The sequence below is a fragment of the Ctenopharyngodon idella genome, chromosome 24 (assembly GCF_019924925.1).
Source record: "Ctenopharyngodon idella isolate HZGC_01 chromosome 24, HZGC01, whole genome shotgun sequence".
In the NCBI taxonomy this organism is placed as follows: Eukaryota; Metazoa; Chordata; class Actinopteri; order Cypriniformes; family Xenocyprididae; genus Ctenopharyngodon; species Ctenopharyngodon idella.
Genome location: NC_067243.1, coordinates 25873615 through 25901614, shown reverse-complemented (window position 1 = coordinate 25901614; position 28000 = coordinate 25873615). Strand labels below are relative to the sequence as shown.

The 28000-nt window shown below is 37.0% G+C and overlaps 1 protein-coding gene across 2 annotated transcripts; it reads left to right on the top strand.

The window, feature by feature from the left end:
* Positions 1–17: 17 nt before the first annotated feature.
* rbl2 (retinoblastoma-like 2 (p130)) lies at positions 18–28000 on the top strand. 2 transcript variants are annotated; one of them, XM_051883945.1, is made up of 22 exons: positions 18–345; positions 1143–1273; positions 3418–3618; positions 3793–3857; positions 9729–9857; positions 10004–10164; positions 10833–10897; positions 10997–11168; positions 11273–11436; positions 14206–14318; positions 14437–14540; positions 14689–14826; positions 14936–15100; positions 16177–16273; positions 16392–16622; positions 18656–18912; positions 19362–19538; positions 20089–20160; positions 20240–20342; positions 21001–21215; positions 23864–24028; positions 24110–28000. In XM_051883945.1, exons 1-22 carry the CDS (start codon positions 208–210, stop codon positions 24281–24283), a joined length of 3237 nt encoding a protein of 1078 aa, XP_051739905.1. In that variant the 5' UTR covers positions 18–207; the 3' UTR covers positions 24284–28000. The 2 variants fall into 2 exon arrangements, with proteins under 2 accessions (XP_051739905.1, XP_051739906.1); XM_051883946.1 differs by lacking the exons at positions 18–345; positions 1143–1273; positions 3418–3618; positions 3793–3857 and adding an exon at positions 8657–8837.

The window sequence follows — 28000 nt, the reverse complement described above, 5'->3', positions numbered from 1 at the left end:
TACAGCAGGAGTGAGCTGTCAGTCAAAGGACATTTAAATGGCTACACTGTGCAGAACTGTACAGTCGCTCGCGCTGTCATGAAATAACTTCATTCTTTTTTCACTCCCGTTCATTTAATAGCGGTTTGCTTTCCTGCATTTCTTATATTGCAAACAAAGATTTAAATCACTCGTATATAAACATCTACGCACGAAAAGCCCCCAAAAATGAGCGAGGAGGAAGATACACTGGTGAAAACTAGGCATGCATTTGAAGATCTGTGTCGAGCTCTGAATATGGATGAAGAGTCGAGTAACAGGGCATGGAGGAGTTATGAAAATATCAGCAAAAATTACACTCTGGAGGTAAAGTGAACTCATTATATGCAGGCCCAGTGCACACATTTATATCCGTAAACATTCAATAATATTCACGTGAAGTGACATGTTAACCACTTATTTTTATGTTTAATGTATTAAGTATGTGCTTCAACATGTCGAAGGATGTTTAAATGTATTATATGTGTGAATGTGCATATTACGTATTTGACATGAGTGCAGAATGCGCGTGAGGGGTGAGCTCTGTGTGACATCATCGGCTTTATCTGAATGAACACCTTTGCAGCGAGACCATTTCAATATTGTGTGTAGGCTACAGTAAGGACAAGTTGCGCTTTTGGTTGTTTTATGGTTGATACATAAAAATTAAATGCATCTGCAGCACTAATGTCCCCGGTGTCACCTTACTGTACTTGTGGAGAAAAACATTTGAGCATTGGTTGTATACTGTACCATGCTGCAGTGATACAATCAAATAGTAAAAGCATGATTGTCTGTCATAAACCATGATATTTACTAGACATCCCAGAATACAATGGTATTTTCAAGGTACCAACATGTTGGTCAACCTTTTAAAGGTTTTTAAATAACCTTTTTGCAACATTCTAGCAACGTTATTTTGTGGTTGGAAAAAATACAACCTAAAAAGAACATTTCTGGAACATTATTATGTGATTCCCCCAAAAAATAACCAAATTGGTACTAAATACTAACATTAGAGGAACTTTCTGTGTTTACTAAGTAGCTATTTTAACATAGTAATACGTTTTTGTTAGTGTCAAAATATAATTTGAGCTAACTCTTCATTTTATGTTGCATCTCAGGGTAGTGACCTGCACTGGTTGGCGTGTGCTCTGTATGTGGCCTGCAGGTCTTCAGTGCCCACTATAGGTAAAGGCACAACGGAGGGCAACTACGTCTCTCTGACCAGGATACTGCGCTCATCACAACAGAGGTCTGTAACATATTGACTTATTCTGACATTATAGATAGATATAGATAGATAAAGCAGGCAGGATGAACAGTTTAGCTATTGTTGCGCACACACACAAACATGTTGTGATGTTCCCAAGACAACTTAAGATCAGCTGGGGATTTAGAGAGCAGCATTCTATCTTGCAATGAGCTTGTAGCTTCTTACAGCTTATAAGCTAAAGAGACTAGATTGAATGTATACAGTAGAGTTGTGCAATCTTATAAAATTATCACAGCATCTAAAAAATAATTCTAATATAAGGTATTTTGTATTGTGATCCTTAACTATATACAGTATATATGTATGGGTAAATATTCAAAAACATGCACATGCCTTATTTCTTTCCATAATTAGAGGAAATTAAAGAAAAATATATTTTGCTTACATAAAAAGCAAGACTTTTGTGACATTATTTTCATTATATTTAAGGACATTCACATTGCTGGAAAGAAAGAAAGAAAGAAAGAAAGAAAGAAAGAAAGAAAGAAAGAAAGAAAGAAAGAAAGAAACAAACAAACAAAGAAACAAAGAAAGATTATTAAATATAATTAAAATAATAAATATAATGAAATGTAATCATTAAATATAATAAAAATATTGATATATTATGTGGTTTTATACATCATAGTGATATCTGTTGTATTCCATTTAATTCATACAGATTTAAACATTGTAAAACAATAATGAGAATCACTATTGCAGATACTTTGTATTGTAGTAGAGTATAGTGTAGTATAGTACAGTGTACTGTAGTGTAGTATAATATAGTGTGGTGTACTACACTAAACCTGTATAATATAGTATAATATAGTATAGCATAGTGTATTATAGTGCAGTGTAGTATAGTACAGTATAGTACAGTATATTATAGTATAGTATAGTGCAGGGGTGGGCAAACTCGGTCCTGGAGGGCCGCTGTCCCTGCAGAGATTTGCTCCAACCCTAATCAAAACTCTGCAGGGACAGCGGCCCTCCAGGACCGAGTTTGCCGACCCCTGGTATAATATAATATAATATAATATAATGTAGTATAGTGTAGTGTAGTACAGTATAGTATAATATAGTATAGCATAATATAGTAAAGTATAGTGTAGTGTAGTATAATATAGTGTGGTGCACTACACTAAACCTGTTTTTAGTATAGTATAGTATAGTATAGTATAGTATAGTATAGTATAATTTAATATAGCACAGTATTGTATAATATAATATAGCATAGTGTAGTATAGTGTAGTGTAGTACAGTATAGTAAAGTATAATATAGTATAACATAGTACAGTATAGTATAGTATAATATAGTATAGTATAGTATAATATATTATATTATAGTTTAGTATAGTATAATATAGTATAGTATAGTATAGCATAGTGTAGTGCAGTACAGTATAGTATAATATAGTATAGCATAGTGTAGTATAGTGTGGTGTAGTATAATATAGTGTAGTGTACTACACTAAACCTCTTTTTAGTATAGTATAATATAGTATAGCATAGTGTAGTATAGTGTAGTGAAGTAAAATATAGTGTAGTGTACTACACTAAACCTCTTTTTAGTATAGTGTAGTATAGTGTATTATAGTATAGTGTAATATTATTTAACATTCTCAGCACAGTCACTAATTTCAGCTAATTAGGAGCTTTGTCTGGCCAACCACTTGTTATTTTCTTGACCATGTTAACCTTAAATTTTAATATTTGTTTGAATTAAAATCATAAAAAAATGCAAACCAATAAAAAGGTACCTTTACTAACAAGGTACTGGTACTTTTAAAGTACCAGTAACAATATTGCAAACCAATAACAAGGTAACAAGGTACCAGTTGTCAATCAATTATTATTAATTAATATATTCCTTATATTTTAATTATTTTTAAATAAATCACTGCAAAACTGCAATTTAGGGGACATCAAGGCTATTTCAAGAAAACTGATGTAAACTTTAATTTTTGTGAAGAAAATTGTTAGAATAAAAATATATAATTATCTTCAATAGGCATGATGTACCCTAAATTGAATCATGTGCAACAATAAAATGTTATCATAATTTCTTATTATATTTGGATATGAGTATTATTGTAATGACTGATATAGTGAGGTTTAAATAACATGATTATTCCTTCCAGTCTGATCGAGTTTTTCAATAAAATGAAGAAATGGCAGGATATGGCCAACCTGCCCATTGAGTTCCAGCAGAGCACAGAAAAACTGGAGAGGAACTTCACCGTCACATCTGTCATCTTTAAGAAATATGTTCCCTTATTCAAAGACATCTTCAAGGCGCCCACTGATGAATTACCCAGAACACACAGAGGCAGGAAACAGAGGTACTTAAACCTGAACTTTCCACTGCATTTTATAATGTGAACCACATGCTTATATGATAAATAACCTCAGGTTAGGTCACTACTGTAGTTCACAGATAATGTGCGAACAATCAGTTATTTCTGCATATGGATCAGATTTGTGTTTGTGCTGACTGACACTTCCTGTGTCCTCAGACGGCATCCCTGCACCGTCACTGAGGTGTTCAATTTCTGCTGGATCCTGTTCATACATGCCAAAGGTAAAGAATTACCTTACATACTCTTCATTTAAAGGGCTATTTTCTACATTTTTTCCCCTAATGTCTCCTTACAGTACAAATTTCAGACTAGTAAATACATTCATGCCTTCATATAACTCATAATTGGAAAATGGGAATTCAAAATTTAATAAAAGCTTCAACCTCTCCCTTTTGCTTGTTGTGATGCTATACTGTTCAAAAGTTTGGGGTTGGCATTATGTTTAATGTTTTTTAAAGAAGTCTCTTCTGCTCACCAAGGCTGCATTTATTTGATCCAGAATAAAGTAAAACAGTAATATTGTGAAATATTATTACAATTTAAAATAACTGTTTTCTATTTGAATATATTGTAAAATGTAATTTATTCCTGTGATCAAAGCTGAATTTTCAGCATCATTACTCCAGTCTTCAGTGTCACATGATCCTTCAGAAATCATTCTAATATGCTGATTTGATACTCAAGAAACATTTATTATTATTATCAATGTTGAAAACTTCACGTTTTTTCAGGATTTTTGATCAATAGAAAGTTCAAAAGAACAGCATTTATTTGAAATCGAAATATTTTGTAGCATTATAAATGTGATTTTTGATCAAATTAATGTACCTTTGCTGAATAAAAGCTATTGATCCCAAACTTTTGAACGGTTGTACATTCAACAACCATAAAATGGCAGCAGTATTAGTATAATACTTTAAAGTAATTAGGGAGCTTCTGACGTTTTTGTTACTGTACCTTTAAAAAATCTGTATGAAAATGATCTGCAATTATTGGTAGCCTCCACATACTGGCACAGTTCATGCTGAATACAGAATGTTGATATATCAATTAGATGGTGATGTCAAAATCGTAAAGCTTTTTTTTTTTTTTTTTTTTGCTCAAGAGCAAGAAAAATCCTGTTTTTGGCAGTTTTTATATTTTCAGCCTGTATCTGTTACGGAGACTTGTATGCTTTCATAAATCCCAACTGAGGGTAGAAAAGCTGGACAGAAGGGTGATATTATAGAAATTAGATATGTACATTTTCTGAAGAAAATTTGATTGGTGCTTGCCGTGGCAGTTCCTAGGAACTTTTGCATGAAACTTCCAAATCTGTGCAATGTTCTGATGCTGAGATATGGCGTGTTCATGTTGTTATATGGTTGCTAGGGTGCTTTAAATGGTTGCTAGGGTGTGGCTTCACAGTTCCTATGGTGATACTTACAGACTGGTTTCCAACCAAAACAAAAGAGCCAACCCCCGGGTCTCTATGATGTTGTGGTGCTGAGATATGGCTTATTCATGCTATGGTACGGTTGCTAGGGTGCTGTAAATGGTTGCTAGGGAGTGGCCAGACAGTTACCAGTGTGAAACTAATAGACTGGATGTGTGTCAGAATCAAAAGAGCCAACCTCCGTGTCTCTATGATGTTCTCGTGCTGAGATATGGCTTATTCATGCTGCCATACAGTTGCTAGGGTTCTGTAAATGGTTGCTAGGGTGTGGCTTGATAGCTTCACGATAATCCTGAGAGACTGATTGGTTGCCTCAGTAAAATAAGTCAACCCCCATGTCTCTATGACATTGTCTGCGTCCGAAATCGCGTACTGTCTGAGTAGGTACTACATTTGAATTCCAACTTACTTCGCGACCGTTAAAAAAGTACGCTCTATATAGTAGGAATATGGGTAGTATGAATGAAATCCAGATGTACTACATCCGCCATGTTGTCATTATCATGTGACCTACCGTCGTCAGTTGCATCGCCTCACTGCCACTCATAAATACTCTCCTTATGGGATAGTAAAGTGTCCATCGAATGTGCACTTCAGAATCTCGCCGGAAGTAGTAGGTCACCTGGGGACTTTTCGCCTACTGTTTTTCGAATACCATGTATCCGGACACACATACTATTTTTTTGCAATCTGAATTTTGCATACTATATAGTAGGGAATTATTAGATTTTCGGTTATGTTAAATACAAAGTCCCTATGCGAATTACCTTAGTAGAAAAAACACTTCCTGCGCACTTCCTGTTTTATGGGCAGTCCCTTTCACCATAGTATGTCTATGGGGCAATTTTGGGCAGCTCTCGCACCCCAGGGGTACAACTTATACCCAATTGAACGTTCGCAAAGAACTGCCCCCTTTAGTTACTGTTGCTATGTCCGACAAGCCATGCCACACTCACGCCACGCATCATGTTCACTGACAACGCATCGACAGACAAGACAGAGCAGGTTACTTTTGATATGAAACAAAGTCTCAAATTTTGTAATTTTTAAAGAAATTTAAACAATAAATACCGTTTTGTGGCACTCTAATGTTTTGTCACAGATCGCTGTAGCACCTCAGTTCAAGCGACTCGTGAACCGATCATCTCTTCCTAGTTAAATTATAGCATCAAATAAACACGAATGAACATCAGAAGGAATGTCGTTTCAACTGTGGAAAGACGTCAATACACCATTTTTCAAGTTCAAGTCCATGACGTTAATCTTCAAATGTGCTAACCCACATGTTTCTACAAAATCCTTGTTCTGAGCTATGACTCAAAATTTATCCCAATGTTATGTCTATGGGATTTTTCGCCCGCTGTGCGAACATCGTACACTCGATTGCTTATAAAAGTCATAGCACACCTCTCCTCAATAATACAGGCGATTTGACATTCATCTCATAGCTTATTTGCAATCGAGTGGTTCTGATGACACATGAAATTCAGATGGAGGGCAGGAAGTGAAAATTAGAATGGACGAGATGGAGAAAAGTCTGTACTGTGCTGGTTTAGAAAGGTATAAACAGAAAATCACAACATATATTGGACGTGATCCTTAATGTTATTAAGAGGAGTGATTTTTCTACTGAATTAAAAGACTTGACTGCCACTGAGGCGGTAGATATAGAGAATGTAAAGCTACCGTCACGTGTTCAGTTCTAGTCTGGTTTGTTTATATCGCTCTGCCTTTTTGTTTAGTTTTGTGCAGTATTTTTGATTTTCTGTTATGATTGTGAATAATGTCGCCACTGTCGTTCATTCATGCTGAAACAAGAATTGCAACAGGAGCTCGCACCATCATTCAGGGGAAAAAACTGGACAGTGTAATACAATTTTCACCTTTTCTACGTGTAAAAACACTAAGGGAAGAAGTTTGAGGAGGGGACGGGCCGTATAGCAAATCTAATAATGTCACTGATTAAACCCACTGCCTATCTCTCAATAAAATAATCACATAGCTGAGTGTTTTTGAAAGTGTTGTATTTTGTTTGGTTTAATAATTAACATTACATTTGCGAGTTTGACCCTCACTCGGCTTGTGAATGAGCATAACTTGCACACAGCCACTTAAAAACACTTAAAAGCTTCTATGGGTTTGATTTTGGTTGTCATTTGTTGAAATAAATACAAAAAAATACAATGTGTTGGTGTCTGTCCGCTGAATGTGACCCTCCGATTCTCCTCTGTGGCCATATGGGAAGCGAATATTTACAAAGACAACATTAAAACTACAGGTACAACAAAGAAATAGATCGACTTCTGTCAGCTTGTTGAACACATTTTTTATTTGGACATTTTCTACTATATGATGGCTGAAGCAGCAGCGTGTGACATTGTTTTCATGATAACCACATCAACATTGTGAATGGAATTCTACAAAACTTAAATGAAAACACCAAATGATCATGCAATGGGATAAAATAGCTTGTAAACGATACCATGAAGAATGTGAATATTTAACCAAGTCAAAAACAAAAAAGGTAAGCAGGTATCCATATTAATTTCAGTATCAGCAGACGCAAAACGCTATTAAAGGCGACAACTTCTAAAGTTAAAAAACGATTAAAGTTACGTAAATGATAAAAGCTTCTTGTGGTTTCTCGGTTCGATCGATTTGAGCAACCATAAACGACACAAAACATAGGAATTTTGAGTTTGTGATAGCGATTCCTGTGTAGAAAAATCACTTCCTGCCCTCCAGCTGCATTTCACGCCATAGCAATGACGTCATGTGCAAACAACCTATTCATGGGTCTATGACAAACGGTGCGGGATGAGTTACGCGCCAATGTTTTGTGCAGAAGAATAATAATAAGTATGCAAGAGAACAATAGTGATGCTTTGCAAGCACCAGTAATTAGCGCTAAAGAGATTATCAGAGGAAGAGGTAATGAGGAAGGAGGAGCTGCAGTGGTTCATGTTCCTCCTGTAGTGTCCTTAACAGGGTCATACGCTGTGGAGCGTGTCTAACATAAGGACAGGCAGTCATTGGCTGAGAACGCAGATAGCTTGATCATGTGATCTGAGCTCATTATTTGGGCCTGTACAGGCATGTTTGATTGAGTCAGAGGCCATCGGGTACAGAGCATTTCCTCACAGACATATGAACACATGCACAACACATCTGCAGAGTAATTTTTTTAATGCTTTGAGTGAATGTGGCGTGATGAAAGGATTTATTTTTGCTGTTTGTGTTCAGCTGCAAGATCAGACATGCTGAAATTGTTTAAACCAAAATGATGTGTGTGTGTGCTTATACTTTTTTTTTTTCAAGTAATCATCCAAGCCAGTCATGAATATTCATTTGTTAATAATCCTTCTGAATTGTTTGATCAGCTGCAACACTGCATGTCCTGCAGTTAGCAATGTATGAAGCTCAAACCTAGAGTCAGCATTTTTTTTTATAACAGTGTTTTTAGACATTTTTGGAAGCCATTCTTAAAAAGCATGAGTGCCTGCAGCAAAGCAGAAGATCCCGGCTGAGCGCATTATTTCCTCATGTGCAGCGTGCGTCACTTAACATAGCAACCAGCCTACATGACAAGTCAGGGCTTGTCTGTGTTTGAGTGAAGCTCAGCAGGCCACTGGGCAGATCTGTGCCCCTCTATATCACGTCCTGGAGGAAAATCCCTCATTCTACAGCCCTCCATGTAGGGACAGAGCATGCTGCTGTTTAAAGATGCAAAGTCACATTATTTGAGGAATGAAATGAGAAATATCATGTAAGTACCAGTGCAGATCAACTCAGTTTATGTTACCTTGGCACTTTTTATTGTCCACTGCAAATCATTGGTATCATTGTGCGTTAGTATTTTAATACAATTTAGAAAGTAAAATGAATACTTTTATATGAAATGTAAAGACTGACAGGTCTTATTGTGCATTGTTCATTTTTGTTCTGGGCTGCATGTGGCATGAATGCAAACAAACAGCATCCAGTTATCATCTTGGAAAATAATCTTCAAAATAAAAATGGATATTTTTCATGTTTAATCATATTTTGTGTAAAAATGTATTTTAGTCGTTCAGTTAAACAATAAGTCAAGAAAGAGATTGTATGCAAAAATTATTGTTACCTTCATAGTTCGCATTGCGTGCAGTGAGCCTTGGTTGAAAACTGAATATATATATGTTGTTTGTTTTTTGATAGCAATATTATTACATAATGTACAGACAGTGCTTTCTTTGCTTCCTTTTTTACTGTAACTATTAAAATGAATTAAACCAGAAATTATAAATCTAAACACTGTGGCCAGGCAGCACTTTTTTTTTTTTTTTTTTTTTTTGCAGGCTTTTCCTGTTGTTGCATTAGAGCTGGGCCACCTGTCTGCTTGATATATAAGTTTGTAGTGTGATTGGCAGTGTTTTCCTGTTGAACACAATTGTTCTTAGTTTATTTCTGTAATAAGTTTGAAAGATTGTTTAGTTTTAGTTTAGGAAACAAGTTCTTACCAAACTACACTTCTAAAAAGAAAGGCTCAGGCAGACCCAAAACGTTTTATCATTGTATGTCATAAGAACCACCATCCATTCTTTTTTATATACCTCGATATTATATATGTCATATATAACTCAAATTATTATTTATATTTTATGTCTCCCCTCTCCTGTAGGAAACTTCCCAATGATCAGTGATGATCTGGTGAACTCGTATCATCTGCTCCTGTGTGCTCTGGATCTGGTTTACTGCAACGCACTTCTGTGCTCTACTCGTAAAGATCTGCTCAACCCAGCCTTTAAAGGTCCCACACACACCCACACACTTTCATAACTATAGCATTCATTCTTAAAAACCAAAATGAACCATGTCTTGTGGGATCAGCTGTCCAGACAGTAGGAGATCACATAAGGTCAAGCAAACATTGGTTTGTGTGTGTTTTGTGCACAGGGTTGCCTGAGGACTTCAACAGTAAAGATTATAAGCCAGGCCCAGGCTCATTATGTTTCATAGAGCAGCTGTGTGAGCTTCATGATGGTCTGGTGCTGGAGGCCAAAGGAGCAAAGGAGCATTTCTGGAAACCCTTCATCAAGAAACTCTTTGAGCGCAAGGTACTGGAAATGCACTCGCCTTAGGCCCTGATATACTTGCAGTGATTCATTTTCGTTCTTGGTTTAGGGATAAAAAAAAAAGAAGTTGCGCCAGCTCTGCAATTCAACATCCCAGTCAAGTAAAGTCATGTCATGTTTATACAATAGATTGCTTTAAACCAAACAGCTTTATAGTATTAAACATGAAAAAACAGTGTAAGTGTTGCTTTCGATTATAATTATACTTTAATATCTACTATAAGCAGCTCTCCAGGGGCCTATGTTTTCACTCGTGGAAATCTAACCTCGACGAACTCAACAGAGAAAATGAATTGGAGAATCATCACTGACCTATTGTAGTTCGAAGGTGTTTACCAGCCGAAGTGAAATTTTCCTCCAGAAAAATGATCTCCAAACAAACTTCGTTTTTGCCTGATTTTGTTTGAAATCATGTCACATCAGTTCGTTTTTTCGATTTTGCTTGAAGTATATCTATCGGGGCCTTTATGATGTTATGTCAGCACATCCTCTTCAAGTTTGAAGTCATTTCTCACTGAATATTCAGTCGCGTTAAATATGTTGCAAATTATATTTAATGATGTCTTTTTAACTGGCTTTAAATAGTATTATAATTTTCTTTATTATTTGTTTTAAAAATATTTTAAAATTTTTCTTGTTCTCTGTCACAGGTTTTAAAGGGAAAAGAAGACACGCTGACAGGATTTTTGGAGCCGGTGAATTTTGGTGACAGTCTGTAAGCATCTCTTATCAGTTAATCACGTAATCCGCATGAAGCTTCTTAAACATTTCTCTTATAGTTTACAATCTCTTCGCTCTCTGTCTGTTTCTTCAGAGCTTCTCTGAACCGTGTGTACGAGGAACATGTGTTATCATCTGGTTCTCTGGATGAGAGAATATTTCTGGGAGAAGCAGCCAGAGAAGACATTGGTACCCCAGGACCTTGTTTCTATGAAGGGATAGAGAACCAGGAACAACCGACCAACCCCCTCCAGAACTCAATGACAGTATGTGTGTCGTACAAACATCAACAAATAAATACACATAAAATTAATTCTCAACAATGAACAATGATTTTACATTTATCAATAAACGTGTGTTTGTTTCACAGGCGTCTGCTCTGAAAGTGTGTACTCCTTTGACAGGAAGGAGGTACGTCCCGGAGAGCAGCGTGGGTACCCCCGTTTCCATGGCGATGCAGAGTGTGGGCCGTCTGCACACGCTGCTGACAGGATTCAAATACAGACCCAGCATGAGACTCAGAGACATATTCAGGTAATCCCAAACTAGGTTCTGTGTTAGTCACAATCTGCAACATACACCCAAGAACAAGAATTAATTAGTTACATTTATATAGCACTTTTCTGGGTACTCAAAGCGCTTTACATATGGAAGGGGGAATCTCCTGAACCACCACCAATGTGCAGCATCCACCTGCATGATGCGACGGCCATATTGCGCCAGAACGCCCACCTCATAAGAAGCAGAGCACCTAAATTTACAGACGTTTCATTGGATTCACTGCAATCACAGTTCACTGGAATCATTTGACTGGAATCAAATGGAATGTTTCGTAAGGATTCTAATGAACTGTGATTCCAACAAACTTCACGAATTACCAATCGATTGTTTCCAGTGAATTGTGATCTCACTAAAATAACCAGTGTTACTCAACTGTAATTTCTGTTATTCCAGTAAACTATGATGATAGTCAAATGTGTTTCTGGATATTCAGGGAAACTGATTCCTGTGATTTCACTTAATTGTCAACCCAGTAAAAAGTGATACCAGTTATTCTATTGAATTGTGATCTTAGTACAATGTGTTACCACTGATTCTAGTAAAATGTGTCACTGTGATTTAGTAATTTCAGTGTATTTTGATGGCAGGGATTCCAGTAAAATGACACAAGTGATTCCAGTGAACTGTGATTCAGTTATTCCAGTGTATTCTGATGATAGGGATTCCAGTAAAATGTGACACAAGTGAATCCAGTGAACTGTGATTCGGTGATTCTAGTGCATTTTGATGATAGGGATTCCAGTAAAATGTGACACAAGTGAATCCAGTGAACTGTGATTCAGTGATTCCAGTGTATTTTGATGACAGACATTCCAGTAAAACGACACAAGTGATTCCAGTGAACTGTAATTCAGTGATTCCAGTGTATTCTGATGACAGACATTCCAGTAAAATGACAAAAGTGAATTGAGTGAACTGTGATTCAGTGATTCCAGTGTATTCAGTTGACAGGGATTCCAGTAAAATGTGACACAAGTGATTCCAATGAACTGTGATTCAGTGTTTCCAGTGTATTCTGATGACAGGGATTCCAGTAAAATCTGACACAAGTGATTCCAGTGAACTGTGATTCAGTGATTCCAGTGTATTCTGATGACAGGAATTCCAGTAAAATGTGACAAAAGTGATTCCAGTGAACTGTGATTCAGTGATTCCACTGTATTCTAATGACAGGGATTACAGTAAAATGACACAAATAATTCCAGTGAACTGTGATTCAGTTATTCCAGTGTATTCTGATGACAGGGATTCCAGTAAAATATGACACAAGTGATTCCAGTGAACTATGATTCAGTGAATCCAGTGTATTTTGATGACAGGTATCCCAGTTATATATGACACAAGTAAATCCAGTTAACTGTGATTCAATGATTCCAGTGTATTCAGATGACAGGGATTCTAGTAAAATGTGACACAAGTGATTCCAGTGAACTGTGATTCAGCGATTCCAGTGAACTGTGGTTCAGTTATTCCAGTGTATTCTGATGACAGACATTCCAGTAAAATGACACAATTCCAGTGAACTATAATTCAGTGAATCCAGTGTATTTTGATGACAGGGATTCCAGCCATATATGACACAAGTGAATCCAGTGAACTATGATTCAGTAATTCCAGTGTATTCTGATGACAGGTATTCCAGTAAAATATAACACAAGTGATTCAATTGAACTGTAATTCAATGAATCCAGTGTATTTTGATGACAGGGATTTCAGTTATATATGACACAAGTGAATCCAGTGAACTGTGATTCAGTGATTCCAGTGTATTCTGATGACAGGGATTCCAGTAAAATGTAACACAAGTGATTCCAGTGAACTGTGATTCCAGTGTATTTTGATGACAGGGATTCCAGTAAAATATGACACAAGTGATTCCAGTGAATTGTGATTCAGTGATTCTGGTGTATTCAGATGACAGGGATTCCAATGAAATGACACAGGTGATTCAATTGAACTGTAATTCAGTTATTCCAGTGTATTTTGATGACAGGGATTCCAGTAAAATGTGACACAGGTGATTCAAGTGAACTGTAATTCAATGATTTCAGTGTATTTTGATAACAGAAATTCCAGTAAAATGACACAAGTGATTCAAGTGAACTGTAATTCAGTGATCCCAGTGTATTTTGATGACAGGGATTCTAGTAAAATGTAACACAAGTGATTCCAGTGAACTGTGATTCAGTGATTCCAGTGTATTTTGATGACAGGGATTCCAGTAAAATGTAACACAAGTGATTCCAGTGTATTTTGATGACAGCAATTCCAGTAAAATGACACAAGTGATTCAAGTGAACTGTAATTCAGTGATTCCAGTGTATTTTGATAACAGAAATTCCAGTAAAATGACACAAGTGATTCCAGTGAACTGTGATTCAGTGATTCCAGTGTATTTTGATGACAGGGATTACAGGAAAATGTAACACAAGTGATTCCAGTGAAATGTAATTCAGTGATTCCAGTGTATTTTGATGACAGGGATTACAGGAAAATGTAACACAAGTGATTCCAGTGAACTGTGATTCAGTGATTCCAGTGTAATTTGATGACAGGGATTCCAGTAAAATGTAACAAGTGATTCCAGTGAATTTTGATGACAGGGATTCCAGTAAAATGTGAAAATGTTTGCAGTGAACTGGAATTCTAGTGATTGTGATTGCAGTGATTCCAGTGACCTGTGATCGCAGTGATATTTGCTGTGCACTGGAATCACTGATATTTTCTGTTTAAAAACCACAGATCTTGTCTAAGAGACCCCAGTGAGTCCATAGCAGCAAGGCTGAAGGACATGTCAGAGATTTTTCTTCAGAATTATGAGGGAACAGGAGAGGAGAACAAGAACCTGGCAAGAGGTGTGCATCTTCATGCTTTGTTATGTCATATTTTATTTATATAATTAATTTATAGCAAATTACTGTTCCTACAATTCAAACACTGATATCAAAACATTTGGGGCATCTTGTTCTACAGATGTTGCAGTGAAGTATTTTTGCTTGGCTGAGGCACTTTATTACAAATCACTGGAAGTGATCATCAACCAGGAGAAGAAAAGGCTTGGAGACGTGGACCTGTCTGTAGGTTTCATATTCAGTTCAAACATAAATCACACAATGTGCCCTAAATAAGCCATGAATGTAATGTACACCTTACTGCAAAACTACTGAACATTAGCTGCACACTTTAGTTAATTATGTATGCTGAATGTTATATCATGTGTCTCAGGGCATTCTAGAGCAGGACGTATTCCATCGGTCACTGATTGCCTGCTGTCTGGAAATCGTCATCTTCTCATATAGACCACCCGGAGAGTTTCCCAGAGTCCTGAAAATCTTTGACCTCCCTGCTTATCACTTTTACAAGGTAAATAAATAGAGAGATATTAATGGTTATTTTCTATATAGAGAAAATAACCATTAAAAATGTATGCATTCATTCATAAGAGTCAAAAGCTTCTCTGTCTCGCTTACAGGTGATTGAGGTGTTGGTACGGGCGGAGGAGGGTCTTTTCCGGGAGGTAGTCAAACATCTGAACCATGTTGAGGAGCAGGTATTGGAATCCTTGGCATGGAAAGGAAACTCCCCGCTGTGGGAGAGCATCCGAGAGGCCAAGAACTGCGTTCCAGCCTGCCAGGAGGTCAGAACAATATAACTGCTTATGACCATATAAACATAAACAGTGACTTTCACTTGTGAAAAAGAAAGTACACATTAGCATACTTTTAAAGAGTGCATAAATCATTTAATTTAAAACAATATACTTAAGTGCTGTAACTTATTTGCTTGTTAATTGAAATTGAAATTAATTATAGTTTACATTTATATTAAATGTAACTAGCTGAACTTTAGAGTGCTTTTTGAGCCACTTATGAATGTCAAAAGTACATCTTTATATGTAATTTCATAATTATTTCTATTGTCGTTAAATAAGGTTAAACCATACTATTGAATGTACTGAAAAGCATTTATGGTACACCAAAATATTCTTTAATGTCATTTCTATGGAAAATTTTATGTCATGTATTTAAATATTTTTGTAATTCATTTGTAGTGATAAAGTTGAAATTTAACCTGTTAACTGTCAGTGTCCCGGTACCAGGACGCTGGGCGTGGCTGGGCATACCTCTACATTTATTGCCTTTCTTATTATTCAAAAGCTGAAACACTCAAAATTCATCCTCTGAAAAATGTTTTGAAATTTGACATTGTGTTACCATGGAAACGATACTTTAAAACCTTTGAGCAGTCTCCTCCCCCTAGTAGGTGGTGTCATGTTTCAAAATTTACAAAATTTACCACACTATTTTCACAAAATCCACTATTTTAAAACTTTTAATAATCTTGACAAAAGTGGCTATTTCTGGTATAGCATCTAAAATATCTTACAGGAACCTCTATTTTTGTGATATCAACTTCAAATTTGGAACCCAACTTGGTTAGACATATAGCATTGATTTTCTAGCAGTTTTAGAGTCCAAATCATTTTGTAAAATCTATATTTCTGCATTACATTTGCTTTACAGTAGACTTAAAATATATACATTTTTTGTCTAATTTTGAATAACACACTATAGTTAAAATCATAATCAAGTACTTTACATGTGTATGTGTGTTAGTCAACACATCAAAATGAGTGTTCTTCTTATTAATATTAAGGTTACAATGCACATGATATTATGATGGCTGATATGAATAATCATATGTATATGACAGGTAATGCCTCCTCAACACCTGGAAGACGGTTCAGTAAACAACACACACACTCCCAACAAAAGTGAGTTCAGCAGTAATATCGCAGGAGCAGGAAAAGGTGACTTACTTTGAATGAAACAAGCACCATGACTGAACACATGGTGATTTATATAGACATTTATTGAAACAAACAAAAATGTTCTTATTAGAATATGTTGTTTCTTTTCCTCTTTCAGGAGTTTCTCCATCCCCTACATCTCTCCATGACCGCTATAGCTCGCCCCCTACTGGCACGGCCTGTCGTCGCCTCTTTGTCGATGGAGAAACAACCTCTGAGCCTGCTCAACCTGTCAAAATGGCCCAACCGTCTCTGGTCAGCCCCATCCCAGCCGGACAGACTGTGGTCACCATGGCAACAGCTACTGTCACAGCAAACAACGGCCAGACTGTCACCATACCCGTTCAAGGTGCAGGACTAGACTACAGCAATCACTAAACCAGATTTAAATGTTGAGCATGCAATCTCATTGGCTGGAGGATCAAAAGAGGCCAATCAGCTTGTGTCATGTAGTAAATTATGTGATTGCTTGCAGATTGTCATCTAGAGTTTCATGTCTGAACTAGATATTTCAATCATGACAACTCTCAAAATAGTTTATGTATGTTAGAAATGTTAATCTATTTGGTCTTGGCAGACTAGATCTGTTACGCTACTGCAGATGGACTTGCTACAGATATGCTGCTGTGAGCATGTAAGATATGCTCCTGCTACTGCTGCATAAATAGACATACAAAAATCTGGTTGCAGATCTAGGCAGGTGGAGCTGGGGGAGGTGGAGGGTTTCAGAGGAAACAGGGCTAGCTTACAGTGAGCACTGAACCAGACTATTCAAATGTTGAAAAGCAATCTCATTGGCTGCAGAATCAGCAGAGGCCAATCAGCTTGTGCCATAAATGATGGGATTGCTATCAGACCTATCAGCCTGCACCATCTAGAGTTTCATGACTGAACTAGATAATATAATATAATATAATATAATATAATATATAAGCAATATCACACTCGTAGCCGGCTGTGATTCGGCCGTAGGTAATCACAGCGTGCTGATAGAGCCATATCGCACGGCTACGAGTGTGATATTGCATTTATACAACAGTTCAATGGTACAAGTGTGTAAATAAATAAGAAACAACAATGGATTGTGTCTAAAAACCCTCTTTTGTAAGAAACTACTTCTTTCCACTACAGATTCAAATCTCAAGTTGACAGTTTAACAGTTGAGCCCAAGTCTCTGTTACTAATTCTAAAACGTCACTTTTGAAACGAAAGGAACGTTGAGTCGCTTCATTGAAGCTTATTGTAATTTGTAGAATATTATGAGAGAGAGATTGACTAAACGAGTGCATTACCTTCATCTAGCTGATATTCTTCAGGTCAATCTTATATTCATAATCACAAAATCACAAAATTGAATGTCCACTGAAGAAAGCGTTATCTTTATCTTTGTCCTTTTAACATTTAAGGGGATTTCCCATGACAGCGCTAGTCAATGCATTTGTCAGTTGAGTCTTGTAAGATGTTGATTAAAGTAAAAACGTCCTTGTTTACAACCTTCAGTCCCTTTCAAAATAAAAGTCTTTGTGACTTTGTGTCTTTGTGACTCATAAAGACAGTCTTTTTTCCATCTAATGGCGTAATAATGTAACTTTCACTAAAGTCAAAATCACAATCATTAACGGACCCTTTCTCAATACCAAATATGGCATGTTATTCATATAAAATATTATTTATTGAACAATAATATTTAAATTAACAACAACAGCCATTATAACAGTATAAGTACAACAGGAAATAAACACAAGCAAACAGTTCAGTCAAACATACAAAAGCAGCGCTCTAGTTAGTACAGGATTTAAGTTCAATGTAAATATAAAGTTATGAAACTTAATATAGCCCTTAAGCCAAATCGCTTAGCTCTGGAACAAGTTTAATAGTTTAATAAGACCAAAAATTGCCGTTTGATATATCCAAAATGAATTATATCCACCTTCTACATAAGCCTGTGGCAAATTCCCAAAGGACTGGCCAAGATGAAGCTGTTCTCTGCAGGTACATGAGCACTGAACGGCTCACAGCTCACATCTGCGAAAACGCCTAAACAATTTTTCAAATAGGTGCTATGTTTACATATAAATTGCATATTTGAGGTCTAAATAACTACATTCTAGCCTAAAAACTCTTAAAACTACATTCTGTGACAGAATAACAGTAGTATCTGTAAAAATATGGTGGACTTGCTTGTCTGTCATGACATTTACTGTGAGAATAAATGACAACATTTATTAATCTGTAAAAATATTGAAATGTTTCTGTTGTTAATTTCCTCTTATAACAGTGCTGAAAATACAGAATATAAGATTTTACAAACATTTTATTTCGATTACAATTTTGATTGTACAATCTTTTTATAATTTTAATCTTTGTTTACACTGTTTGCAGGAATAGCAAATGAGAGTGGTGGCATCACATTTATCCCGGTGCAGGTGAGCGTGACGGGTCAGAGTGGGGGGGCTCTGCCAACCCTCAGTGCCCAGGCTCTGACGGGCACCCTGACCGCCCATCAGCTGACGGCAACGGCCACAGGCACAGTCCAGAACAACCCCAGCCCTGCCAAACAGGACAAGAAGAACCCTCAGCAGGGAACACCCACCAAACGAGCACAAAAGACCGGCTCTCTCTGCCTGTTCTTCCGCAAGGTACAGTGAGATCTGTCTTTATTTAACCCTATAAAGCCCACTGTATCTTTTTTGATACGCAAATTTCAAAGGTCTCTAAATTATCAGCATGATCAAAACTTTGCTGTTGAACACAGTCTACTACATGCCTTCTGTCGTCTGATTGACAATTCATACTTTTTTAGCAAGTAAAAGGCCTTTTAGTATGTACAAACATCCTTCAACTCGTGGTTCAGTCTTTTTGCTGTGAAATCTTTACTGATTTTTATAGTCTCTTATAAAGATCTCATTGATTTACTTCACAGGCTATCAGAATTTCATCTTATTTTTGATCATATAAGTATCCTTCTAATAGGTCAAAAAACTGTTCCATTTTAAAAAGACTATTATTTCATATATTAGGCTTTGCAGGGGTAAATCATATCAGTAGACATTGTTCAACCAGAAATAATGCCCCTTTCCTCCATCAGGTATATCACCTCGCTAGTGTGCGTCTCAGAGACTTGTGTGCTAAACTGGACATTAGCGCAGATCTGCGCAGGAAGATCTGGACATGTTTTGAGTACTCACTAGTGCACTGCACTGACCTGATGATGGACCGACATCTGGACCAGCTCCTCATGTGTGCCGTTTACGTCATGACTAAGGTGTTTGCATCATTTATCATAAAAACGTTATTTTTAAGTATGTCATTAAAGGTACGGTAGGCAATGTTTTCATGAACACTTTTTGTTATACTGGTTTAAACTCTTCACATCCTGATGGCATTCAATAATAGAAGTGGTCTAAATATTACAAAATGTATATATATATATATCAGGACCAGAAAAAGGTCCAATCATGCATATATATACTTCAAAACGCCATAGCTAGAAACATTTGTATGCAGATTCTTGTGTAAATGTTAAAATTAACTGTTTTTGCTACTGCACCTTTAAGACTAATAAATTTCCTCTGTTATGAACAGTTCTTCTGTCATTTACATTTAGGTGTTGATATGTACAAATGGGAAGTCAAATGTTAATGAGCTCAAAATCCTTGTGACTTCTGAACAGGTCATTTTTGTAGCTTTGTTTCTTTAAATGGTCTAGTGGACTGGGGAGGGAGGTTTATGTTACAGCATGTCAACTTTTTATTTAAAAAGAGCATGAAAAATGCCACAAAATGGTCACTTAAACTGTTTTGTCAATTGTTCAGGTGACGAAAGAGGACAAGTCCTTTCAGAACATCATGAAGTGCTACAGATCTCAACCTCAGGCCAGCAGCAGTGTGAGTATAACTTCAGTGTGTGTGTAAAACAGTGATAAAGATGATAATGATATTAATGAAGGTGACGATGTTATCTCAGGTGTACAGGAGTGTGTTGATCTCTGGGAGAAGGAGACGCCACTCAGGAAACAGTGAAAACACCCACAGACAATGCTCACCCACCGAAGGAGGACAAGAACAAGGTAACACACGTTTTATAGAGCTTTCGACGCTGTCATGTGACAGTCTACTCAGCTATTTTGGTTGTACTGTAATTTACATGCCCACAAAATTGCATGATGTGTCCGCTTGTCTTCATTGTGCTAAAACAATGCAGACAGTGCAAATAAACACCACTTTTTTTCTTGCATCACTCTGGTTTTTTAGTAGTTAATGTAAATTTTTTTAATTTCATAGATTTTCTCAGTTTTAATTACCAAAAAGGGGGTACCTGTGGTATTAAAATTGTAATAACATGGTAACTTTCAAAACTTTGAATTTTGTGCACATTCACTCATTAATGAGAAGTTATTGATCAGATACAACATGGTTTTAGTTGAAAAATATTAAGTTATGACTGTTTCATAGGCATACATGCAGCGTTGTTGTACTCGAGTCCGGAAAAGACTGGATTTGGACTCACGTCTATCTCGCGTTTGAGTTCAAGACATTCATTTCAGGATCATTTGGACTGAGCTGATCTCGACTAGTCATAGAAAATATGTTCTTGGACTCGGACTTGAGTCAACAACACTGCTTACATGCTACAAGGTCCAAACGGACCTGGAAATGCTAATAATATGCAGATTTTGAATTTATTATGACTGTTAAAGAGAGATTTCCTGTTTTTTTGCTGTACAGCCAGCGGTGAGAGCAGTCCCGTGTCCATGCGCTCCAGCAGTACTCTGCCCATTCCCCAGCCCAGCAGCGCCCCCTCCACCCCGACCCGGGCCCCTGGGGGCCCCCAAGAGCAGGAGGAGGAGAGGGGAGACCTCATCCGTTTCTACAACCACGTCTACATCAAACAGATCAAACCATTTGCTCTGCGTTACTCCAGCAATTCACCGAAAAATGGGGTGACTATTGCCTGTCTTGTGTATTGCTGTGGTCTAAAGTCCAGAATCCAAAACAGTGTCCATGAAAATATTGTCTTGGACTCGAGATGGGCTCAAGTAGTGCAACACTGCTAGTAACTACAAAGAACTTTCTGTTAACCATTCAGAACCTAGCAATTACTCAGGGGCAGTGTTGGGGGAAGTTACTTTTAAAAGTAATGCATTACAATATTACGTTATTCCCTAAAAAACTAACTAATTGTGTTACTTAGTTACTTTTTATGGAAAGTAATGTGTTACTTTACTTTTGCCTTAATTTTTCTCATCTGGGCTGGGCTGTTTGTTTGTTTGTTTGTTTTTATATGGTGTGAAAGAGCTTTTACTTTCTGGCAAATGTAAAAGCTCTTTCACACCAAAAGTGAAATGAATAAGCCTCAGGCTGAAGGAAATGCAAATTCACGCCTGTACAGTAGAGGGAGTAGCTCAAACATTTAGAACGAGTCTAGAATAACCATCATGTTCTCACAGCGCACACAATGCCTCTGCACTTACTCACGATTTCTCTCAGCATGAGGACAGGAGAGCTGTCAGTCAATGAATGGGAAATCAATGTAACTTGCGTTACTTATTTGAAAAAGTAACTCAGATATTTTGCTGTAAATTTAAAAGTAATGCTTTACTTTACTAGTTACTCGAAAAAAAAGTAATCTGATTGCGTAACTCGCGTTACTTGTAATGCATTACCCCAACACTGCTCAGGGGTGCCTTTCCCAAAGAGTTCCATTGTTGCGAACATAGTTCAACGATTCTGCATTTCCCGAAACTATAGTTCCAACCAACATTCACAAACAGTCATAGGCGGAGGACAGGACTAGAGATCGACCGATATGGGTTTTTCTATAACCGATGCCGATGTTTAGAGGTCAGGGTCAGCCGATGGCCGATATGTGCTGCCAATTTTTAGGGCCGATATCTTGAAGTTTTCCCCTTCATTTGCATGCTAAAATGTCACACTAATAATAAGTGGATGCACAACAATTTCTAAACTTAACATCATTTATTGAACACTGACTTGATTTACATAAAAGTTTTAGAGCATTTATCAAGCTGAATTTTTCAAGTTTGTTGGAACATAAATGTAAACTTAAATATACATTTAAATAAAATAAATACAACTTTATAAATAAAAATCGTCATTGTCATGTTGCACAGCCTTGTATGCAAGCACAGTGCTAAACTCTTCTGACATTCTTGACAGTTAACATTAGACAGGTTTAATGAGGATAATAACTGTGTGACATATATATATATATATAGTCATACAGTCAACCAAGAAGGAGAGCCAATGGATATCACACAAGAAGCAACGTGCAAACTTTGCGGAAAAGTTATGCCGGTAAAAGCTTAACCTCGGTCAGTATTCAAAGTGAAAGTAAAAGTGACGGAGCTGCCTGACGCTGCATTAACGGAGCATTTTCTCTCAGAGATGAATTTCAACATAATATGCTGATAACGGTATATAACTGTCTTAATTTATTCCATTATTTCTCTTGTGGCCCGTACATATAGTGAAAAAATGAGAAGAATAGCATTTCGTGTTAAACAGCTTATTTTTTAAAGTTGGTGCTTGAAGTAGCCTAAAGCTGCTCTTAATTTTCATTTATGACTGCAGTGTTAGGAAATATTATAGACTGTTAATCATTTTAATTATAGGGCTACTTCATTGTATAATAGACCTAAAAAATGTTTAAAACATTTTCAAAGAGGAGCTGATAGCCTAATCTTTTATTATCCTCACAGCACGTCAGTTATGCGGTGATGCGCTGTGAAATTATTGCGGGGCAAATTTATTATAATATTAATTTAATAATAAAAGTAGCTTACCTAATAGTAATAATAATAGACTAGAAGAATGTAACAGGCTTACATTAATTGGAAATGCCAAATCCTCTTAATATTGCCAATATTTGTCGGAGTAACGTAGCCCGCAATCACGCTGCAGTGTTTGTGAGAGCTGCCGCCTTCTCCACCCCAAGCACAGAGTGAAATTCTCCGACTCCGATACAGGAAAAAATAAAACAGAACTTATAACATTGGGGCTAATATGTTAGCAACAAGCTGTTGGTAGTTTTGGAATACAGTCCTTAAAGTTAACTACAAGTAAGTGAACCTTCAACCAGCTGTGGCATTATGCCAGTTCCCGACGGTTCTATGCTATCCGTTGTTTCTTTCACTAAGTGAAGCAACACTTCATAGTTTACTAGTAATATATAGTAAATATATGGCCATAGGACTTTGAAATATCAGAATTTAAGCCTTAGGCTACCTTTATCTCCCAGGACTGTTGTTGAAGCTTCCAAAAGCTTCAATTCACATGCGGCAGCAGCACATTCCACCGCACCAATAACACAGGGCTGCCCGCGGACGTGCCTGGCTTTAAATCGGCGCTACTAAACACGGATATCGGCCGATGCCGATATATTAAAAAAAGACAAATATCGGCCCAATATATCGGTCGACCTCTAGTCAGGACCCCCCCCATCTGATGACTGTCCCCCCTAAAAATATCATTAAAAACCATGCAGTGTATTGTAAATAATATAATGAAATGTACTTAAAATAATTGTGTAAGTGCAGTATAATATCTGCAGTTGTGTGTATGTTTGTAGGCTGAAGCTCCTCCCCTTTGTCCATATCCGTCACTCCGCATTGGCTCTCCACGCCGAGTCCTCCTGTCCCACAATCACTCCATCTACATCTCTCCACACAAGACCGGCAGCCCAATTTCTCCACGAGACAAGATCTTCTACTACGTCAGCTCCAGCCCATCTAACGTAAGAACAACACATTTCTGTAAAAACGTTTCCTGTTCAGTTTCATCAAAATGCAGTTCTTAAACAATTTATCACTTACAGCGCCTGAGAGAGATCAACGTCATGATCCGTACGGGCGAGACGCCCACTAAGAAGCGAAGTATCGCCCTGGAAGAAGAGCAGCAGTCTCCCGCCAAAAGACTCTGCCAGGAGAACCAGACGGCCCTGCTCAGACGCCTACAGGACGTGGCCAACGACCGCAGCTCCTCCCACTGATGTGTCCACAACACCCGAAAGACAAAGCCACCCCAAAATACATTGATTCATTTACCCAAAGCCAATCAAACATGCTATTTATATTTAAAGGAATAGTTCACACCAAAAAACAAACAAACAAAATCGCTCATTATTCTGTTTCTTAATCTTAATTCCCGTGACTTATTAATTCATGCTCACTTTCTATTAATTCATTCCCTCGTTTGAGGTAAATCATGGCCATGTTGTACCTATTTGTTCCCTTGTTTTAATTTAAAAGCTAAAAAATGGCCACAATTTAACTAAAACGAGGGGGCAAATTAGTACAACATGGCCACGATTTACCTAAAATGAGGAAATTAATTAAGAATTTGTTCCCATTAATTCATCACCAAGTTCTGCTAATTAGTTCCCTCATTTTGGGTAAATCACGGCCATGTTGTACTAATTTGTTCCCTCGTTTTAATGATAACTACGATATGGGTTATGTGCAATAATCTTCCATATTCTGTAAAGCAGGTCACATCACTTCCGGTTCAGGTCTTCATTAAATATAACGCTGTTTTACTCAAGACGCCTTCAAAGGATCGAGCATAACCGATGTCCATCGCATATGCACATTGATATCTAAAAGTTTTTTATTTTTCTTCTTCTCGCTCATATGATGCTTTTTAATGTTTTCCTTTTCCTTTAGTGTGTGATGTATCTGTTTGTGCATGTATACAATCTACAAAGCTCATAGTGTCCCACAAAGTGATTTATTCTAGAGAACGCTGATCTAGACCTGCCTAAAACGATACAAGTCCAGATATTACTTCCTCAAACGTCAACGTCACAATGTGAAATAATAGCATAACGCCTGCCCTAAGGCATAACCATAGAAAGAAGATGAAGCTTCAGTAAATTATAGTGTTGTCGCCATGTCGCTGTGTGTTTGGATGCAAAAACAAAACCGCTTTTTTATTCATGCCAGGCCAGTAGGTGGCGATGTCACTTTGTAAAGAAACACTACGTGCCTGTAGACTGAACAGGTAATACGCGTGAACATTTGTTTTCACAAATTAACGTTTTTTTTTACATGAAGATAATAACGGTATTGTTTTCAAAAACTTGCAGTTTGAATCACGTTTTCAAAAGTTTGCATTTTCAGGCCCCCAAAACGTAAATGAATGGCCAAAATGCATTCCGATCGATCGGCTTGATCATCCGCGTTTTCAGAATCCGACTCAGGCTTGAACTGATACGGTAATACTGATGAAATTATTGTGTGTTTACAGTTGCTTTAGAAGGTAAGGGCTGTTACATTTCCGACACACAGGCTTGAGGTATTTGTCCATTCACAAGTTAATGCACTGGCCAATCAGAGCACTCTGAGCTTTTCGGAAGGAGGGGCTTTGTAGAAACCAGAGCGTTCAGACAGACTGGGAATAGAGGAGCTGCTATAATGTACAGCATGTGAAAAATAACATGTTTTTGAACATTAAAGCATGTTAAATTATTCTATTACACCCTATAAAAAAATTATGAACTTTTAAAATAGTATGATATGACCCCTTTAAAACTGAATAAAACACCAACAACAATGATAAAAATAACTAAACAGGTTAGCTGATGACTTTAAAGTCCATAGATAGCCGTCCTGTCTTCCTGTTGGTTCATGTGACGTTCGACATGAAGCCTATTTACCTTAAAATGAGGGAATGACTGAATTAATAATAATAATTCACAGCCACGTTTTGTTGTTTTCCCTCCACATGTCATGTGTGAGGCTTCTTACTATCCTTTGGAAAACAGCTGTTTGAAGATTTGTCAAAATATTAGTAAAAAAACATATATTTTCGGTGAAATATTCCTTTAAAGCCATTTTTCATCAACAAATTGGCTAAAAAAAGAAAAGATCACCATCTAATTAATCACAATAAAAAATGATCAGCCACAACAAAGTCCCTTTAAAAAAAAGTCTGTTCACTCGGCGGCCATATTTGCAACGCCTCCGGGCAGCTATTTCGGGCATCCAAGACCAAGTCCTATCTATTTGAATGGGGGTATCCTGAAATCTCAACAACTCCCAATTAAATTACATATTTCAAATCAGCAACAAAATCTGACATTAACCATCTCATAAATGTTGTTTCTTGTGCTAAAATAGCATTAAAAAAGCATTTAAAAATTTTCAGGCTAGACGAGCCAATGCGCATGTGCAGTCCTATGGGCGAGTCTCAGGTTTCTATGGGAACCGGAGCTTCTAACGGCAGCTGCAGTGACGCAATGAATTTATCAATCAGCGATTGGCTCTTTTTCTTAAAAGGCGGGACGTATTCCATCATATAGAGTGGTGCAGGTATTACGTCACTTTGTAGGCCAACCCGGAAGTTAGCGGCGCACGGGTTCCCTCGATCGAAAGCCTATGCATTTTTCCCATAGACTTTTGGAAAATCGCAAAAAATAAGCTCTGTGTTTAACAAAGGGTTATGATACTTGCACGTTTTGTCCATCAAGATAATTTTCGCAGATGAACATAACTTTTATGAGGTTTGAAGCCTAAATGCAGTGGCCAGAAGTAAAAAGCTAAAGGTAGGCTATAAACGAACTACACCACGGTTGCTCGACTTCAGCGTCACCATCGCTAAGCTTCCGACAACTCTTTCAGTTTTTATCTAAAAACATTTTCCCAGAATGTTTGAGTTAGAATAGTTTATAAGCATATTATGAGCATAATGAGGCTGTAAAAGCAGACTGAGCTTACCTTCTCAGAGTGATGACGATTAATGTCCCCGACTGCCTGTGTAGTCCCATTTAGCCACTTGTTAGCAACCGCCTTTTTCAAGACACTTAACAGCTTAAAAAAAATCACAAGTGGGCTGATGCATTTTATGTCATAGAATAAAACGTGAAACTGTCTTGAGCTTGCATTCACCACAGACCTTATTTCAGCCATTTAACCAAAATCCCATTCAAAAAACCCATTGACTTCGGGGCGATGGAACCGGAAGTGCTAAAATGCTAACTCACTTCCGCATTTTGGCCTACAAACTGATGTCATATCTGCACCACACTCTATTGCGCGTTGCAGTTTCTTCCATTCATAAACTGAACGTCTGGCCACAATCAACCAATGACATTCAGCTCAGATATTTTTGAAGCTAAAAGAGTATTTTATAGACCTAGACTTTGCTTAAAATGCTCGGATGTGTCATAAGACTGAAGGAGATTTGAAGCACTTAACAACAGATTTGTTTGCAAATCTTGCTCTGTGTTTACCGTGCGTGTTTTATAAAGAGTTATTTTTCATAAAGAGTTTTATAATGTATAGTGTCAAGAGATGTATGTGCACTCTATGTGTCTGTGGATTTACTGTCTTGTTTGTTTGTACTGCTGGTTTATATATTTATGCTATTTTTCTAACTTTAGACGAATAACATCAGGTAACAATCGTGTTAATAGTAGATGGCGAGTGCTTGACGTCGTATTTATTTTGTTCTCTGCATGTATTAGATGTGTTAGAAACTTATTTCCTTTTCAGTTCGGAAAGGATTTTTTTGTAGTTTATGCTTGTAAACGTAAGAAAATGTTTCCTTCCTACATTTCTGAAAAAAAAAAAAAAAATGATGTGTGTTTGTTGTAAGTGCCTTTTCTCCTGAACCTTTTGCCTTTCCTGATAATCTCTGTGCTTTACTCTATCACAGCAGCCCAGCATTAAATTATGATCCAACATTAATAAAATAATAATAAAAAAGA